This window comes from Episyrphus balteatus, chromosome 3 (assembly GCF_945859705.1).
Source record: "Episyrphus balteatus chromosome 3, idEpiBalt1.1, whole genome shotgun sequence".
NCBI lineage: Eukaryota > Metazoa > Arthropoda > Insecta > Diptera > Syrphidae > Episyrphus > Episyrphus balteatus.
Genome location: NC_079136.1, coordinates 5664491 through 5685083, shown reverse-complemented (window position 1 = coordinate 5685083; position 20593 = coordinate 5664491). Strand labels below are relative to the sequence as shown.

Below are 20593 nucleotides of genomic sequence, written 5' to 3'. Positions count from 1 at the left end.
GATTTAAAATTCATTGTAGGTTATCATATAAAAAAAATGGATTTAAAGGTGATTGAATAAAAAAAAGGTAAATTTTTTCGATTTGTTTTTTTTTCAAGAAAAATTATTTTTTAAGAAATAACTTCTACCACGTGTGAATTGCACACATGATTTTTACTTGCGATATATGTAGGTAAGGCAAGTTTAGGATTCGTAAAAAAAATCGAACTCAAGATAACAATTTTACATGAAATTACGATGTGGAGAATGCCAAAAAAGTGGGTCCGGCAATTCTGTCTGTCTATATACCTCGAGCTATACAGCCTAAACGAGTGAAGTGATTTTCTTCAAACTTGGTAGTTAGCAGTTTTGGGAGATTCCCTAGAGAGGAAATTGAAAGTTTTTTGTATGACCAAAACTAATTGCATCTACCATATCTCAAGTAGCAAAAAAGTCTAAAATACACCAAAATATTTGGAGTATTTTTTGCACTTTCGTGATATACATTTTGAATATAAAAAATATACCAATTTCTTTAAAAAATTCAACAATTTTGGTATATAAATAGCGCTAGTGGTATAAAAAATGATCTGGTTTTTGGTAAATAAAATACACCATTTAAATTATTCTGATTTATAATTTGAACCAAAGTTTATTTTTCTGCCTCAAACAGTTTGAAATGAAAATTAATTTTTATTCACCATCACAATAATAAGAAACTAATGATTAAATATGAATTTGAGTGCCTAATTTAAGAACGAAACACATTTTGTCTACTGATTTTAGATACTACCCCGTCTAAAAATCGAGCGCCTCAAAAATTTCAATGAATTAATGATTTTTTTTTTCGATTTTAAAAATCAGTTTTTCAAAAATTATAATTTTTTTGTCGTTTTTACATTTTTTTGAAGAGTTCTTTTATAATATAATATAAACGAGTTCGAAAACTAAGAATGCGGGGTTATAAGGTCGATATTATATACTATTATAGTAAAATAATTAATCGCTGTCTTCATTTTTAAAATTTTTTTAAATGGCGGCCATTGAAAAATATGGCGTCTCCCACTTATGCAGTCTGGTGAATTTTATGTCCACAGGGTGTACTTCCTACACCAAAGAGAGTGTACAAAATATACCGTTTTGGTTGATTTCAGAATCGATTAATTTTATGCACCATTAATGGTATATTATAAAAACAACCGAATATCGGTGTATTTTTGCACGGAATCTTAAAAAAATGTTGAAATTTTGTTAAAAAAAAAAACACAGTGGTATAATTTTTATTCCACTTAATTTGACAAATACACCATATTTTTTTCAATTTTCTCAATTTATACCAAAATTAATGAATTTACACCAATTTATACACCAGTGTGCTACTTGAGTAACGGAAATAGAAAAGTTAATTTTTTTCAAAAACGGCTCTAACGATTTTCATTAAAATTTTTTTGTGTAGTAATGCAATATTTTTTGTACCGTTATTAACGGTACCTGCCATAGAACGGTTTTTTTGGTTTCTGAATATCTCGTACAACGTCAACCCGATTTCAACGAAAATTTTAATGAAAAAGTATTTATGTATAGGTAATATTAAAATATTTCAAAATTTTTTTTTTTGAAAAATCAATTTTTTGAAAACGGGTTAGTGAAAAATTTTGAAATTTCGTTTTTTATATGTAAATTAATTATTTCTTCAAAATTTCTGTTAAAATCTTAGAACCAGAAAAACATTATTCAAAACGAATGCTGTTGGAAATGCTCCATTTAGAAAGTAATGAAAATGTTGTGAATAGAAGATCAGACTGTGATTTATAATACTATAAGTTTTGAATTAATTTTCATATTAAATATTTTTAATTATTTACGCTAAACTCATGGAGTTAAAAGATGATAATTCACAGGTCTTCCTGGCCAAATCTAGGTAGTTTCTGCACGCGAACAGCTTTAAGGTGAATATTCTATACGAGAATATTCAAAATATGCTCCCGAAGTCAAACAAGCATTTGTGACTTATTCATTTTTACTTGCGATATACATAGGTACTATAGGGCAAGTTTAGGATTCGTAAAAAAAATCGAACTCGAGATAAGAATTTTACATGACATTACGATGATGGAGAATGCCAAAAAAGTGGGTCCGGCAATTCTGTCTGTCTGTCTGTCTTTCTGTCTGTCTGTCTGTCTGTCTGTCTGTCTGTCTGTCTGTCTGTCTGTCTGTCTGTCTGTCTGTCTGTCTGTCTGTCTGTCTGTCTGTCTGTCTGTCTGTCTCTATCTGGAGCTGCAGCCTAAACGAGTGAAGTGATTTTCTTCAAACTTGGTAGTTAGCAGTTTTTGGTGATTCCCTACAGGGGAAATTGAAATTTTTTTTTTATGACCAAAACTAACGGTACCTGCCATATAACGGAAATAGAAAAGTTAATTTTTTTCAAAAACGGCTCTAACGATTTTGATTAAAATTTTTGTGTGTAGTACAACACATAAGAGCCAACTTTTTAAATACAAAAAATATTTTTTGTACCGTTATTAACGGTACCTGTCATAGAACGGTTTTTTTCGTTTCTGAATATCTCGTACAACATTAACCCGATTCAAATGAAAATTTTTATACAAAAGTGTGTAAGTAAAGATAATATTAAAATTTTAGAAAATTTTCAAAAAACGCATTTTTGGTTTTTTTAAAAATATTTCAAAATTTTTTTTTGAAAAATCAATTTTTTGAAAACGGATTAATGAAAAATTTTGAAATTTAGTTTTAATGTGTAAATTAATTATTTCTTCAAAATGGCATCCCAACTTTTTTTTTGAAAAATGTTAAAAAATTTTTATATATAAAAAACTATTTTTTTAAAAAACGGCTCCTACAATTTTCGAAAAATTTTTTCTAAAAATAATTTTTTATACAAGAAATAAAATGGCATATTTGTTTTTTTTAAGATAATTTAAAACGGAGTTTAATTAATTATAAAAACAGATTTAATTTTTGTATACTACTTATGAAATTTCTTCAAAATATCAAATTTTTAATTTCTTGAATAAAAAGCTTTAACATTATAGTTACTTTAAGCATAAGAGCAAGTACGTGCGACCCCAGTCGTGCAATTTATTAAATTTGAACCCGTGGCTGTCATTGATAAAAAAAAAATATCCAACTTATAAGATTCTGTTAAGTATGAACTTAGCGACGCACTTTTCGCAAATCGATATGGGAGTAGTTTATTATTTTGTTGGTTTTTGTGTCGGTAAGTTTATATGAACTCAATCGAAAATAAGTGCATATTTTGTTGCTTTTTTATTGCTAAATAGTTACGCCAATTTTTTTTCGCCCAGTTTATAAATGAACTTAGCGAATTCAAAACAAGTTTTTTTTTGTTGCTATTTTGTGGCTGGATAGTGACGTCAATTTTGATTTAAGTTTATTTTTAGTGTTTCGCTAAGTTCATATCAACTCAGCGAAACGAGCCAAAATTGCAAAAATAAAAGAGTAACAAAATCAAAGTTGTCACAGCTAATTAGCAACAAAATAGTAAGCACATATAAACCACGTTGATATAAACTGAGCGAAATACCAAAAACTAAAGGATCAAAAACTTCAAAAACATTTGTATTTTCAGTTCCAAATTTCATTTCTTTTTATAAAGAAACTCATTTATTCCACCACTGCCATTTTTTTATTTTTGGTGCATTTGCTTTAAAATTCTCCTTTATCTTAATGAAATTTTGACAGGAAATCTCAATTTACTTGACCTTGCAGATTATGTTAATTTCTAAATCTAAAAATTAATGCAAATATATCTTTATCTGTGGTTTGACATTATTATGTGCCTACATTTTTTTTTTATATATATATTTCAAAATTCCTCAATCATATCAATCATCTTAAGTTGTATTTTAAAAATCGATCAATTATACCAAGTCAACAAATTTCTTGATAACAATCAGTTAACTGTTAACGATTTTGTAGAAATTTATGAATGACTGACACTTGCAAGGGTTTATCAAGATTTTTATTTAGGAGTGGACAATCGAATTTCGACAAGCTGGAAGAAAATTATTACATACAGAAGTTCTAAATTTTTTGACCAAGAAGAGAAATATCAGGGTTTTTTGAGCAGTTGAACTAGAATAGCAATTTCTTTTATTATTTGAATCTATGAGTAATGCGTAAAAAACAAAATTCAAATTTTCCATTTCAATTTTGCAATAGCAACAAAAGCTAATAATGAATTATAGCCACTTCAAATAGTCTGTAATAAACCAAATCACATTTCGCAGCCATCCATCTTATCATCATGCAATTGCAATAAAATATATACCGACCAATAGTTATTTATTCCCTCTCACCGATTATAAAATACCTCAACCAGCTAAACAAATTGTTCGTTCCTGATATCAAAACCAGCCAGTTTTTATGGTTCCCTGTACACAAGCAAGTAAAGATTAGAATTTACTTACTCCAGATAGGTACAAAAACCCTGATAAGCTTTGGTATCAAACTAACAAAAAAAAAAAAGTTAAGGAGTCATAAACGATTGTTTTAAACCACCAATACCTGGAATTAGACCAGAAATACTGCCCGGCACCAATATTTTGTTCTTCTACATCAAAAGCAATACAAAAATAAATCCTCGTGTCCATACAAAGTTCCTGAACTGATAATTTTCAATTATTTGTAACATTCGAAATTTTTCAAAGAAAACAAGAAATTGATCAAAGTACGCGAATATAAAAAAAAAAGTTGTAAAAAACCGTTTCCTCCTTTTAGCCATTTATAAGTTGATGGTTCATATCTTCAACATCGATTGTGTTTATAATAACTAATTGATGATCGGATAATCGCAATACAAACACTGTCAGCAAAATTAATCTCAGATTGTTATCACAATATAGCTTTATGGCTTGCTTTTCCAGCGAAACAAGCAAGATAATGAAGAGCAATTCAATAAAAGGAGGTTAACAGTGGTCATAGAAGTTAGTAGGCCAAACGTTTTTGGCTCAAACAAGTATATAGGATCGATCTTCCTATTTTTTTTTTTTTGCTGGTTGGAACGGTTTATTGGTGTATTTATTTTATTAATTGTTTTTAATTTACATATTTAAGGTAAAGTTTTGTTACTAGAAAATATTTAATTTTTTTTAAATTTTGTAATGATAATGTGAAAAAAAAATATCAAAATTGTGTGGGAACAAGGATAAAGTTTTATAGTGATTTCAAAGAAGTCTTGAAGAAAGTGATCATTCTGTGATTTTTTTCTATTTATCAACATGTAAAATTAAACCAATGTTATCATGTGCTCAGATTAAGGGAAATTTGTGAAATGATTTATATTGTGCTGATATTTTTCACTTTGAACCATTTCCAGGTGTCATTTGAAAAAAAAATCTCCCTTTCACCAATATTTTCAAACTTCACCAACCGTTAACAAATTTTATAATAAATAATTTGCTTGTTTGAATGTTCAAAGTTGAAAAGTGAAATTCAGTTTTATTTAGTATCAAGACTACCTTCGCAAAATTAAAAAAAAAGGCCAAAAAAAAAGGTTTCAAGAAAAAAGGAGGACTTAGTCAAAAAGGGTTAAAACTAAAATAGATGACAGAGTCTCACGCTGATATAATTTTAGTTGCTAAAAAATCTGAAATAAAATTCAATTCTGGATATCTGCATCAGTGTTGCAACTCCAACTGAAAATAAAATTTTCATTCCAAAAAAATAAATGTTTTACATTACCTAAAGAAAATTATTGCAAATAAAAAATTTTCTGGATTTAAAAAAAAAAAAAAAAATCAAAGCAAAATGTGTGCATTAAACATTTTTTTTAATATTTGTTGAATTTCTTACAATTTTGAAAATACATTAGGTTGAATGTTATTTGACATAGCTGATTTATGGTCTAATAGTCAAAATTGTAAGAAATTCGGCGAATATGAAAAAAAATATTTAATTTTTCATATTTTGCATTGATTTTTTTTTTTTCAATACAGACAGTTTTTTATTTGCAATATTTTTTTTGTATGCCAATTTTTTTTTTTTATTTACCTACAATAAATATATTTTTTTAGTTTATAATGGAAAGCAATAATTGCATTAAAAAAAAGATTTTTACCAGCCCTGGTTATAGTTCATGGGGTGATATTTTGCCCTAATATCTTATTTGGACTATAGAGTAGATTTGTTTGATTGAGATTTGTTAGTACTTTTTCAAAACAGGGAGTACGTAGGTATGAAATTTTTTGTCCTGATAACACTGCACAGCAAAATTAATGTTTTTGTATGATGAATAAACAAAACAAATATTTTTCCAAAGAATGTTGATGTGCTGAGCTCGAATCCGAATTCAGAAATATTCTATCAGCTTTTTTAGTTTTTAAAATATTACCGCTAGAAAATGCAAAAACACCTGTTTCTGAAGTTATGCTGCAATGTGAGGGAATTTTTTTCAACACTCTTTTTGAAGGTTTGTATAAGAATTTCTTTTTTTTTTCTTTAAAAATCTGTTGCGATTTCTTTTTTTCTAATCCGAGATATTTTATTTTGAAGTTAGTGCAGTTTGAAATAACGTTATTGATAAAATAAGCCAAAACACACGTACTTAAACTTAAGATATCTCGGATAATAAAACAGATATCGGAAAGATTTAAACAGATTTCAAATGAAAAAAAAAACAATTCTTATAGAACCCGTTAAAAATTATGTTGAAATAAGGTACCCCACATCATAGCATAACCTCAAAAACAGACAAAACACGTTTTCTTTCGCAAATTCTAACGGCAATATTTCAAGAACTAAGATTGATAGAATATTTCTGGCTTCATAATCGAGTTAAGCACACCGAAAACTATTTCAAAAGTATAGTTTGGTTTATTCATAATAAAAATAGTCAAATTTTGTTGACCAGAGCTATCAGCCAAAAAATGTGTTTTTGCATTTTCTAATGGCAATATTTCAAAAACTAGAGCTGATAGAATATTTCTGAAACCGGATTCGAGTTCACCACACCGAAAACCCTTCGAAAAGTATTGTATAGTTTATCTATCCAAAACCTTGTTGTGAAGTGTAATGGGTGAAGGGTGATATGCATACAAAATAGTAAATGCTTTTACTAAAAAAAATTTTCTATCCACATATTGTGCAAAGTAGTTTACACTAATTAATTTCCTAGTACAAGTATTTAGGTACTATTTTTAATGCACATGGGCCAATGTACTGCAGTCTTATTACTTTGAGGAACAGTACATTTTTTGTAAAATTGTACTGCAAAAAAGTATGCTTTTTATCAAAGAGCCAAACTATTCAAGTATCGTTGGAAAATTGGGTTGCGGCAAGAGATTTAGACGATTTTTTGATTAAAGGTATTTGCTGCTCAATGAGCAGTGCTCAGTTTTTTTACTTGCGATATAGGTACTATAGGGCAAGTTTAGGATTCGTAAAAAAAATCGAACTCGAGATAACAATTTTACATGACATTACGATGATGGAGAATGCCAAAAAAGTGGGTCCGGCAATTCTGTCTGTCTGTCTGTCTGTCTGTCTATCTGTCTGTCTGTCTGTCTGTCTGTCTGTGTGTCTGTCTCTATCTGGAGCTGCAGCCTAAACGAGTGAAGTGATTTTCTTCAAACTTGGTAGTTAGCAGTTTTTGGTGATTCCCTAGAGGGGAAATTGAAATTTTTTTTTATGACCAAAACTAACGGTACCTGCCATATAACGGAAATAGAAAAGTTAATTTTTTTCAAAAACGGCTCTAACGATTTTGATTAAAATTTTTGTGTGTAGTACTACACATAAGGGCCAACTTTTTAAATAAAAAAAATATTTTTTGTACCATTATTAACGGTACCTGTCATAGAACGGTTTTTTTCGTTTCTGAATATCTCGTACAACATTAACCCGATTTAAATGAAAATTTTTATACAAACGTGTGTAAGTAAAGATAATATTAAAAATTTAGAAAATTTTCAAAAAACCCAATTTTGGATTTTTAAAAAATATTTCAAAATTTTTTTTTGAAAAATCAATTTTTTGAAAACGGATCAATGAAAAATTTTGAAATTTAGTTTTTATGTGTAAATTAATTATTTCTTCAAAATGGCATACCAACTTTTTTTTTGAAAAATGTTAAAAAATTTTTATACATAAAAAATTATTTTTTTAAAAAACGGCTCCTACAATTTTCGAAAATTTTTTTCTAAAAATACCTTTTTATACAAGAAATAAAATGGCATATTTGTTTTTTTTTTAAGATAATTTAAAACGGAGTTTAATTAATTATAAAAACAGATTTAATTTTTTTATACTACTTATAAAATTTCTTCAAAATATCAAATTTTAAATTTCTTGAATAAAAAGCTTTAACATTATATGTAGTTACTTTAAGCATAAGAGCAAGTACGTGCGACCCCAGTCGTGCAATTTATTTTTGTAAACAAACGTAGTTTTTTATTTTAGGGGTCCCTAACCCGATAATATTTACACCCCAATTGAAGACGCATATTGCTTGTCTGATAGTTATAGGTTATTAAACAGATCCTTATATGGCTGTAACTCCTCTAAGGAAGAAAAATTTTTTTTTTATAATAATAAGATGCAATTTATGTTAATGTTTCGGTATAATTATATTTTTCAAACCAAAATCTAAAATTGTAGTCTATGAATCCGGATTTATTCGGACACATCAACTTACCACAAATATCAAAATAACACTTGACCCATTTCCCTTAATACTCTAATCATAAGATCGAAATACTTGATCGCATAAAAATCATTAAAAAAACCAAAATATTTTTTTTTTATTCTATCAAAAACATTTTAGCAAACTTCTTGAGTATTTATGCATGTTCGTTCATACAAAAGTCAATAACAAACTTCCCAATAATAAATATAATCAGTAGGTACTCAAAATATTTTTAAGTTATAACCGGAAACTCAACTTAATTTCAATGTAGCAGACTTAAAAAAAAAAATAGATAATCAATACTCAAAATTACTTTGTTTTGCTATGAAAAATAATGGTTATAATTCTCTGATTTAAGTCATACTTAAGTAGATAATTAAAGTGGCAAATATTATCTAAACTGCCCTAGGGTAGTTCTTGTGGAGAAAGTGGTCTTCGAACAATCTTAAAAATAGATTTCCATGTATAGCAGAATCAATATAAAGTCATTCATTACAACGTTGAGAACCATTAAACCTTCATACATAGCTTAGATCTTTACTTCCTTCACACTAGATCAACTTTAAGACCCTTGTACTGTTACTTCTAAACCCCTTATATTCTAAAAGTTTCTTTAACCTCTTTTCAGATGAAGACTCAATTCATCGCCGTGTTAGCTTTGGCACTATTTGCCACAGTTATCAGTGTTCCTCTAACAAAAATCGAACCAAAACCTGAACCCGAACTTCTAGCTAACGAGCCTGCAGTTGACTATAGAATTCCTGACAAAATTCTTCCATGGAACTACAACATAGTGCTAAGACCTTATCTACAAAAATCAGATGGTGCAAAACAATTCACATTTGATGGTGAAGTTTACATTACAATCAATACAACCGAAACCAATTTGAATACAATTGTTATGCATTCCAAGAGATTGACTATTACCATTCGGGAATTATACGAAACTGCAACACCAGCAACAAAAATCACAATTAGCAAAGTTGAACCAGATGATGTTACCGATAAATACACTTTGACATTGGGCCAAGCTCTTAAAGCCAAAACAATGTACACACTTCATTTTGTTTACACTGGATTGATGGAAGATGATATGCATGGTTTCTATAAGAGTTCTTATGTCGACAATAAGAATGTTACAAGATATTTGGGATCAACACAATTTGAAACAAATCATGCAAGACGTGCTTTTCCATGTTTTGATGAACCAAAGTTTAAGGCAACTTTTGATGTGGCAATAATTCGACCAAGAAGCTTCAAGACTGTCAGTAATACTCGTATTATTGAGAGTAAACTTGTTGAGTAAGTTTAAAAGTCTTGAGAAAGTATAGGCATTACTAAACTTTCCCCCTTTTACGACTTTCTCCATTTTTAGGAAGGCCTACTATAAAGACGTCTTTGCCACAACACCTCGTATGTCCACCTACATTTTGGCCTTCCTCGTCTCCGATTTCAATGAACGCAACGATGCCGATGGTCAATTTTACGTTGTTGCCCGCCCTGAATACTACAGCCAAACTGAATATGCTTTAGATGTGGGCGGTAAGCTTCTGGTGAAATTTGATGACTACACCAAACTGCCTTATTACGAGATTGGTGTTGAAAAAATGCATTTGGCCGCTATTCCTGATTTCTCAGCTGGTGCTATGGAGAATTGGGGTCTTTTAACTTATAGGTTTGTCAAAAGACTATTTATCAATCATCAAATATCACTTATCAATTTGATACATTTTTAGGGAACGTTCTTTACTTTATGACGAAGGATCAACAACACTTTCAGCGAAACAGTCAATCGCTGGTGTAATTGCTCATGAACAAGCTCATATGTGGTTTGGAGATTTGGTAACTTGCCAATGGTGGAGTTATACTTGGCTAAATGAAGGTTTTGCACGTTATTTCCAATATTTTATGACACATGAGGTAAGTTGAAGGTTAAAATTGATGAGGAGATGTAACTGAAGGAATTGTTTCTTTAAAGGTTCATCCAGAAATGGAAATGGACAAACAATTTGTCGTTGATCAAATTCAAGTTGTATTTACAATGGATGCTACAAACAACACCAATCCAATGACTGATCCTTCTGCTGCTTCTCCAGAAGATCTATCACGAATGTTTAATAGTATTTCGTATAATAAAGGTGGTTCGGTAATTCGAATGATTCGGCACGCTATTGGAGAGACACGTTTCAAGAAATCACTTCAGGATTATCTTAATGCTTAGTAAGTATTGGAAATCAAGTTAATTAATTAAATAATGCCACTCCTTCTTAACCAGATTAAGCCTAAGTTCTTGAAGAATATTCTTTCTCACAGCTTTGGTAAAGATATCAACAATTTGTTGTTTGGTGTTAATATGAACTGGCTCAACTACTGTCTTGCCAATATGTTGGTTGATCAATTTTCGACTTATTTCAATGTGCTTCTTTTCTTTTGTTATTCTTCTTTGATCTGCGTTTTTCAGCATGTGATTGCTTCTTTTTGCCTATGAATAGTTTAGTAGGTTCTCTTAAAGTTATTCCGAGCACCTGCATGATCCAACAAACTTCTTGTAGACAACTAGCTGAACGATATTTTTTGGATTATTGAACTTACAGAACTTACTACATCAACCTCACTTTAAGACCTTTTATTTTGATATTTTTGGATATTTTGTTTAAGTAAGCACGATTTCCATATTTATTTTCATAAAATCTTCTCTATTTATTTTCATAAAAAATTTCCAACTATGTTTTAAAGTAGAGGTTAAGAAAGAAAAAAATTTGAAAAAATTGTGCTTAAACAAAACATAAAAAAATAGCAAAAAAAAAAGTTTCGAAAAAGGAGATTCTATAAACGTTTATTCTGCCCGCCATTTTGGAACCAAAATTTTGAATTTAAAAATTTGAAGCTTTTTCGTATTTCTTACACTAATATGCCTCGGTATAATAAATTTCATGACCTTTCGTCAAGAAATAGCCGTGCAAATGAATTTTGATGCAAAAAAGGCATCAAAGGTACCAAAAGCACCACTGTTAGGCAAGAGAATGATAAGTAGTCAAAACTTTCTTGACCGAAATATTTTTAAATCTTTCACTTTCACTTCTTAGGTATACTTCTTATTTGGTAAAAATAATATTTTACTAATTTATAATTTGACCCTAACCAATTCGAAACAATTTTTTTTTTGTTAAATATTTAGATCATAGAAGATCGCCACGCCGGATATGCAAAGGAACTCGGAGGAGGTGTCTTAGTAGCGGTTCGAAATAAATTTGTTTCTTCTTCCATATCATTCCCGTTTAAGCTCTCAATTGACTTAATCTGCGTTAAAATTTCTTCAATGACTAAATCAATTTATATTCTAAATGTATATATCCCTCCAAAAAGTACATCATCCTCTTATACAGAGCTTTCGATGGCTTTGAATTACGTACTTGACCTGTCTTGCTCCAATAGCAACATATTACTTTTAGGAGACTTCAATTTACCTCACATTGATTGGGTCCCTTCCGATGATGAAGCATATCAAGAAGCTTCACTAACATCATCACAAAATGAGCTTGCTTTATTAGACAAAATTTTGTATACTGACTTACAGCAGATAAGCTGTATTAAAAACTATAAAAATCGAATTATCGATTTAGTATTTTCCTCTGACGCTAATAGTACTCTTGTTCTACAGTCTAGAACTGGTATCACTAATATAGACGGTTACCATCCACCTTTGGATATCTTCTTTGACTGGAGCAATCATATTACTGAAAACAGTAACGATTTTGATTGCTCTTATACTCTTGATTTTGAAAAAGCAAATTTCGAGTTGCTTTCTGAAAACATATCTAGTTCAGGGATAGAAAATATACTTACATTATCTTATATTGATGAAGCAGTTACAAATTTTTATAACATCCTTAACAGCTGCCTTGTAAATTCCATTTCCATGAAAAAATCAAATAATAATAGGTAACAATAATTTTAGTCACCCTTGGTACACAAACGACCTAAAAATACTAAAAAATAAACGAAATAAAGCATGGAAACTTTTTTTAAGAACCCTTTCACCAGTTGATCACGCTTCTTACTTTGAACTATTTGAAGAATTCAAAACTTATTCAAAAAATTTGTACACCGACTACATGATTGAGAAAGGAAATTTCCTAAGAAAAGATCCAAAGTCATTTTGGAACCTTGTTAACTAAAAGAAAAACTCAGATGGATATCCGGCAAACTTCATTCATGACGATATTACATTACATCAAACATTTGACATTTGCAATGCTTTCGCCAATAACTTTCGTAATTCATTTGTTAATGAGACTGTTGATGTTGACGAAATCTATTTCAAAAATTTACATTCATATTCCGAAACGTGTTGTACGAACATCCCTGTACTGCAAAGCACTGTGTTAGACCTTCTTTCATCCTTAAATGATGATTGTTCTGCTGGCCCAGATGGTGTGCCACCAATAGTATTAAAAAACTGTAGAAACTCCCTAGTTCAGCCTCTAACATTTTTATTCAAACTTTCCATCAAGTCAGGAAAATTTCCCTCCATCTGGAAAAAGTCATTCCTCACTCCTGTTTTCAAGAAGGGTGATAAGACAGATATAAAGAATTAAAGGCCTATTTCGAAACTATCCTGCATTCCAAAGGTTTTTGAGCAAGTTGTTTGTGATAGTCTAGCATTTTATAGTAAAAATCTGATAAGTGAAAAGCAACATGGCTTTGTTAGAAAAAGATCTACTACAACAAATCTTCTTAGCTTCTTAAATAAATGTTCTAATGCATTAGAAAAGGGTAATGAAGTTGACTGTGTTTACACTGACTTTTCAAAGGCATTTGATCAACTTAGTCATAAAATAATAATCTTCAAATCAAAAGCTTTTGGTTTTCCACGTATTTTTATTGCCTGGGTTGAATCTTATCTTAACCAAAGATCCTATCAGGTCAAATTTAGAAACTGTCTTTCAGATCTTTTCATAGCCAACTCTGGAGTCCCTCAGGGAAGTTACCTAGGCCCATTTTTATTCATTTTAGCTATAAACGACGTAATCTCGTGCATAACTTCAAGTGATATTCTAATATTTGCTGATGATATGAAGATTTTTAAAGAAATTAAGTCTGACAATGACCGTATCCTTCTACAAAGCGATATTAACAGTTTTAATGTTTGGTGTGGTAAAAATGGCCTTTCACTTAACCCAGCTAAATGCCAAACAATTACATTCTCTAGAAAACGAGTCATTAATATTTTTGATTACTACATCTTGCAACATAAGCTATGTCGAGTATTTAGCTTCAAAGACTTGGGTGTCCAATTTAGTTCAAATTTAGGATTTACTGAACACATCAATTTTATAGTAAATAAAGCGAGCTCAATGCTTGGTTTTATTAAACGTTGGGCAAAGGAATTTGATGATTCATTTGTTACTCTATCTTTGTACAACTGCTACGTTCGACCCCATCTTGAGTACGCTTCTCAAGTATGGAGTCCTTTTTATGAAGTTCATAAAAACCGAATCGAATCTATTCAACACAATTTTGTACGCTTCGCTCTAAAAGGTCTTCCTTGGACCGACCCTTTCAACTTGCCACCTTATGAACATCGCATTCAACTTCTTCAGATACAAACTTTAGCACAGAGACGTGTAAATAATGATTTAATCTTTCTTCATCAGTTTATTAATTCTCAAATTGACGCCCCTGATCTATTAGCTTGTATTGGTATAAATTATCCGGGTGGATCTCACCTCCTACGAAGATTTGAACCTTTGCATATCGACTTTCATAGAACAAACTATGGTATTAATGAGCCTCTTAGTCGCATGAGTAAACTTTTTAACTTGAACCATTCATCCTTAGACTTTAATTTGACGAAAATGGGTTTAAAAACATTGTTTCGAACCAGTGCTCCACAATCGTGACTGTAAATCAATGTTGGATTTTTTGTACTTATAGGGTAAGGTCGGGGGATATGGCACCCATTTTTGTTTTTCGTTATTACTTGAGAAATAAAGAAGACATCTATTTCAAACAAAAGCGGATTTATTTTAAAACTATTTCTTAAATACAAAATAGGTATTTAAGTGTAATTCAAAGATAATTTCTTGTTATTTTTTGCAAAAATAAAAAACATTAAAAAAAACATGATTGAAAAAATGGAGGGTGATATGGCACCTAATCGAGGGTGATATGGCACCCTATTTCTTTTTGATATTTTTTTGTGACACTTGTTGCATGTATTGTTGAAAGACGTACACGAATCATGAGACCAAAAGTGACATTATGATTACTGCCTTATTCCGCACTTTTCTGCCAATCTGAAAGCTATTTGGCAAACTTTTAGGCTCTGGTCATTTAAGAAGCCTTTTTAATGTAGTGAAGTGTGAAGGGAATCGCAAAATGCTTAGGTCCTGCTTTTTTTGACATTCAGCAGCTCCAACGGCTGCTGTGATCTGGGTTTTAGTCCACTTGGCCTGGTTTGCTGAAGTTTTTTGTAAATACAATTGTCAGTTGAAAAATAAATAGGTTCAAAAGTAGATGCGGGGAAAATGGCACCGGTGCCATATATCCCGATGTTTTTGGGTGCCATATCCCCCATTTGACTACACTTCTGTTTTTTTCCAATGACACGAATAATCACGTTTGCTTAGTTATGGTAATGAGCAAACACAAGAATATAACCGTTACCGTTCTTTTTGTGTTAAAATGAACCCTCTGCATCAAATACTTTTGGAACCACACGTACAACAATTTTACACAAAAAAACTTTTCGCTCAATATGAACTCACTTTTTTGTTTGTCCATTTTTTAAATTTTAGTGGCAATGGTTACTGCGGATCCGAATGCATCCACTGATAGCTTACGTCAGACTTAATTCTTTTTTGCTCATTTTGCTTTGAAAAGAAGTCACTAAGTGGGAGATATTGAAAGGGTGCCATATCACCCGTGGTGCCATATCACCCGACTTTACCCTAATTGTATAACTTGTAAATTTGTTCGTAATTATTTTGTTTTATATTGTGCATGTCGGAGGTTGTATTTTTTGTCTACTAACCACTAACATGCACTTATGATGAGCCTCTGATTGTAGTTAAAAGCTTGTTCTAAGCTTACTACATCAAAGAATCTGAAGTCAAAAAAAAAAAAAATAGAACAGTTTTCTAAAGCTATTATATTCAAACTACCGTTTTTTTAAATTTTTTTCAAACTTCAGAGCCGATGCACGACTGGAAAATATGTACCGATTTTCATTATTAGTTAAACCCTTTTTAGTGTTCACTATTCACAACTTTTCCGCGCTATTACGATTTAAAATTCGAAAAAAAAAAAGGTTTTCGGGCCACTCTATTCTGCATGCCCTTCAGGTGGTAGACAGATTGTATACTCGTGTTCTTCAATGTCATAACCAAAAACAACGCTTTTCTTGCTTTTCTTGTCGAGCTTCTGACGATGATTATTTATTTGTGTTAGTAATTTAGTATCCAAACGGTTTTAAATACTTGAGATTAACCTTGCGACCAAACCATAATTCTGCAGGAGTCTTGCCAGATTCATAACTTTTACCTGATTGATTTATTATAAAGACATACATAGTTGATTGCTTCTGCCCTAAAAGATAGCTCTTACATAAATCTCTGCATTTTCTGCTTCAAATATGGTACGCATTTCTCTTTCAATTCTTCCATTTTTTTTTTGTGGAGTGTTAGTTACAGACCTTTTATGAAAAATGCCCAGCTCTTTAAATATTTGTCTGCTTTTTTATATTTTTGATTTCAGTTCAGACAACATTTCCGCTAAAAATTGCTTCTTCGTAAAACAAAGTTTTGCAGCTGAATAGTCACTTTTTCTTTAAACATTTCGGCTGAAATGTCGCTTCTTTGTAGAAGAAAGTATTGCAATATTTTCAAACACTTCTTCGTAGAACATTTCCGCTGAAAAGTAGTTTCTTTCGCAGGACAAAATCTTGCCAAATTTCCGCTGAATATTCTTTTTGAAGAACATTTCCGTTGAAAAGAAGCTTTTTCATAGAACAAAGCTTTGCAACATTGATTCATTGAAAATTCACAGATTTGTACAACAAAGTCTATCAATATTTCTGTTATAAAGTAGATTATTCATAAAACAAAATCTTGTAAAATTTTTGCTGAGAAGTCGCTTTTTTGTAGAAGAGTGTTTTGAAAAATATCAGCTGGAAATAATTCGCCTTTTTTGAAGAATATTTCCGCTGAATAGTCGTTTTTTCGTAGAACATTTTTGTTAAGAATCCGCTCCATAATAGATTAAAGTCTTCAAATATTAAAGCTGAAAAGTCGCTTCATCTTTGAACAAAGTCCTGCAACATTTCCGTTGAAAATTCGTTTCTTTGTAGAACAGAGTCATGCAACATTTGCGCTGAAAAGTCGCTCCCTCGTAGAAAAAAGTGTTTCAACATCGTAGAAGATGTTTACGTAATTTCTGCATTGTCTTTTGTGAATCTGCAAATTCAAAATTCTTGATATAATTCAAATATCTTTCACTTTTTCTCCATTTCAACGAAGTTCTTGAGCAAGCAAGTCAAATTGCGGAAAATTTTCTTCGGCAGTCTTTGACAAACTTGTAACTGAAAAACTAATGTTGAAGATGCTGTTGAAGTCGATTTCTGAATTTAGAAATTTAGAAATTTTGCCTCCCGCTTCTCCCTCTTCTTTTATATTGATAGTTATTTTTGTTTATTTGTAGTAAATACACCAACACCGAACCAAAACATATCTTTGAACACTGGAAAGCTAACTGGCCAGAAGATACGAAAAAATACGCTGACGGAGTATTGAAGAGTTTTACCGAACAAGTTGGTTATCCAGTAATCAATTTTATTGTTGCTGAAGACTCCAAGAGCATGACAATTGAACAGAAACGTTTCCTCCTTAAACCCGGTGATGGTAGTGATTCTAGCCTACTCTACACAGTACCAATAAGTTACACAACAAACTTGGAAAACAGTTTCGGAGTAACTACCCCAAGTTTGTACTTGGAAGCAACGACTGCAAAAACAACTGTTAACTTTAATGGAGCTATTAAATGGGTTATTGGAAATCTTCAAGAAACTGGTTATTATCGTGTTAACTACAGTGAACCTGCTTGGCATCAGCTACATCATGCTTTGCGTTCCAAAGACTGGGATGGAATTCATGAACTTAATCGTGCTCAATATGTTGATGATCTGCTAGCTCTTTCTCGTTCAGGTCAACTGAATTATGAGTTGTCTTTGGTGTGTTTGAACTACTTGGATACTGAAACTCATTATCTTCCATGGACTGCAGCTTTAAATGGATTTGATTTCTTGGCAATTCGTCTTGGTTTGGATAAGGCTAACTTTGCCTATTATATTACCAAAATTTCAAAGAAATCCTACGATTTGCTTGGTTTTGAGGAAAAGAAGGACGAAAAGACTTTGGATATTTATACCAGGAGCAAGGTTATCTCATGGAATTGTAAATATGGTCACAGTGAATGTATCAAAGAAGCTTTGAAATTATTCCGAAATATGGACACCAAACCAGTACCAGTTAATATTCGTGGAGCAGTCTACTGTACAGCAATGCGTGATGGTACTGAAGCTGATTTTGAAAGTCTTTATCAAAAGCTTAAGAGCCAACAAGTTCCAACTGAACAAGTCTTGATAATCAATAATTTGGGTTGTGTTAAGGAGAAGAAACTTGTTGAACGTTACTTCAATATTATTGTCAGTGATGATATTCGCCGGCAAGACAAGTCTTCAGCTTTGTCGACACTTTATACCTCAAATGCTGAGAATGTTTCACCTGTTTTTGATCTTGTTACTGGCAATCTTGAAGCTTTACAAAAATCGTAAGTTGTTTCTTTTCTATTTTTTTTTTAAGCACTTTCCCTGATTTCTGCTTTTTTTTCAGTATGGGAGGATATTCAGCAGTTGCAAGTGAAATTTCTAGCATTGCATCACGTTTCACAACTAAAGAACAACAAGACAAACTTGAAGCATTTATTGCTGCAAATGGTAGTAAATTTGGAAACTCTTTGAAGACATTGAACAAAGCTGTCACGACTGTTAAGGAGAATTTGGAATGGTCTGAGAAGAGATTACCTCCAGTTGTTAAGTATTTGAAGGACTTTAGAAATAGTGCTAGGAGTATAGGTATAAGCTCTTTGACTGTACTGTTGATGGCTTTTGTAACTTATATGCTTAGATAAATCAGTCTGAAATTTTAGATATTTTTTTTTGTAAGAAAAAAAAAAATGTGTAAAATTAAAAAAAAAATGTAGATTAATTCAATGTAGTTATTTTATAAAAAAAAAAATATTTTTAAGAAAAAAATAAAGTTGAAACAAAAAGAAAACACGATTGACGTTGATTTTCTTTTCAAAAAAGATAAATAGCCCAGGGAAATTAGTAAATTAAATCGCATTTTTCGTGGGACAAAATTTTTTTCATGGAATATGTTCGAATGGTTGTCCTTGTCATAAAAGTCAATTTGTTGGGATGATTGGAGGTTGGGAACAGCCGCCATCTTGGAAAAGAAATTGGTATCGTTTATATTGAATAGCTCCATTGTTATTAGTTTTAACAAAAAATGACAAAGGTAAGACTTATTAACAATAAAATTACCAAAAAAATGATATACAAAACAATTCTGTGAGTTGATTAAATAAAATTTTATAGTTGGTCAAAGTGCGGGTTTGTATCGCAAGGTTGGGGCAAAATGACATTTGTTCATATATCTGACGAACTTTTGATTTGTTTGGATAATTCTTCGAGAATACTTATAAGATATATCTATAAAATGAGCCCACAATCGTTATTGTAACCATCGTATTGTAGAAGTTATCTAACTCTAGGCCAAAGTTAGAAAAAAGCTAGTTTTTTGCTAGTAGGCCGAGCAAATTTTGGGAGTAGAGGTATAACCAAAAACGCAGTTTTGATTTCAAAGATCTGACAACTCTAATTTTGTGCTTTATACGGTTTTCGGGGGGTTTAATAACGTAAGTTTTCCAGTTAATGTGATTGGGATAAATGTATACTACAATGGTCGGAAAAAGTATTTTGACAAAATAAACATGTTTCTAACTGATGAGAATAATCTTTAACGGTTAAACATAAATTAAGGAAGTTGACGGTTATTTATTAAGTATATATTATGGTGAATCTCACAATGGTCAATGTCAGTCATATAGTTGGTATTATGTTTCGAGGATGCATTTTTTGTATAAAAAGTACTAATTTTTGAGGGAAAAAAATATTTTGACAAACGTTCTTTTTCAACGTTGGTAAGGTAAGGTAATGTATTTTACGTGTTTCAAGCACGTATAAAACTGACAGACTTGTTAAGGCCCCGATTTGTAAAAATTGGGCAAAACGGCGGAACTTAACATTGAAATTAGTGCATCTTCTGTTGCAAGTCATAATTTCTGTGTGTCTGTTAAAAAATCTGTGGATAACTGAATTTATCGCGGGAAACTAAAAATTACCAAATATACAAACACAAAAATATAATTATACAGTTATACTATTCAAAACTTACCATAAATGGACAAAAAATAAAAAAAATGCACTAAAAAAAATAGACGCATTTTGAAGAATTCACTTTAAATCGGGGATTGACTCCAAAAAGTCTGAATTTGGAAATGCCATTCTTTCATCAAAAACTTTGTTAGTAAAAGTACCCTTTGCATTGAGCTCGAAGAAGACAATTTTAGAATGTTTATGGGAAGATAATACAGCACTTACCTAATAAAGCAAAAATTGAAAAAAACTGAATTCTCAAAGGAACATAATGGTACACAGTAGGTACACATAAAAAGATAATATATTCCGAATTGACATTGTTCGAAAAATTGTCAAAACATGACAATTTGGCGACCAATGTTAGCTACCGTAATTCTTATTTCTTTTATTTACCGACGAAAAACGAACAAAAACCGAAAAACCACGCACACCACTAATTTTTTTAACAA

At 30.9% G+C, this 20593-nt stretch overlaps 1 protein-coding gene and 1 long non-coding RNA gene across 2 annotated transcripts in view; one reads left to right on the top strand and one right to left on the bottom strand.

The window, feature by feature from the left end:
* Nucleotides 1-1849: 1849 nt before the first annotated feature.
* Nucleotides 1850-20593, bottom strand: part of LOC129917233 (uncharacterized) — a 31704-nt gene continuing 12960 nt past the window's right edge. The window contains exon 4 of the long non-coding RNA XR_008772619.1: nucleotides 1850-1921. This is a non-coding gene — a long non-coding RNA (uncharacterized LOC129917233). The remainder of the gene's footprint in view (nucleotides 1922-20593) is intronic.
* On the top strand, nucleotides 9249-18849 carry LOC129917230 (membrane alanyl aminopeptidase-like). Its single transcript, XM_055997651.1, has 6 exons — nucleotides 9249-9946; nucleotides 10020-10319; nucleotides 10381-10564; nucleotides 10623-10864; nucleotides 17345-18472; nucleotides 18535-18849. Exons 1-6 carry the CDS (start codon nucleotides 9273-9275, stop codon nucleotides 18830-18832), a joined length of 2826 nt encoding a protein of 941 aa, XP_055853626.1. The 5' UTR covers nucleotides 9249-9272; the 3' UTR covers nucleotides 18833-18849.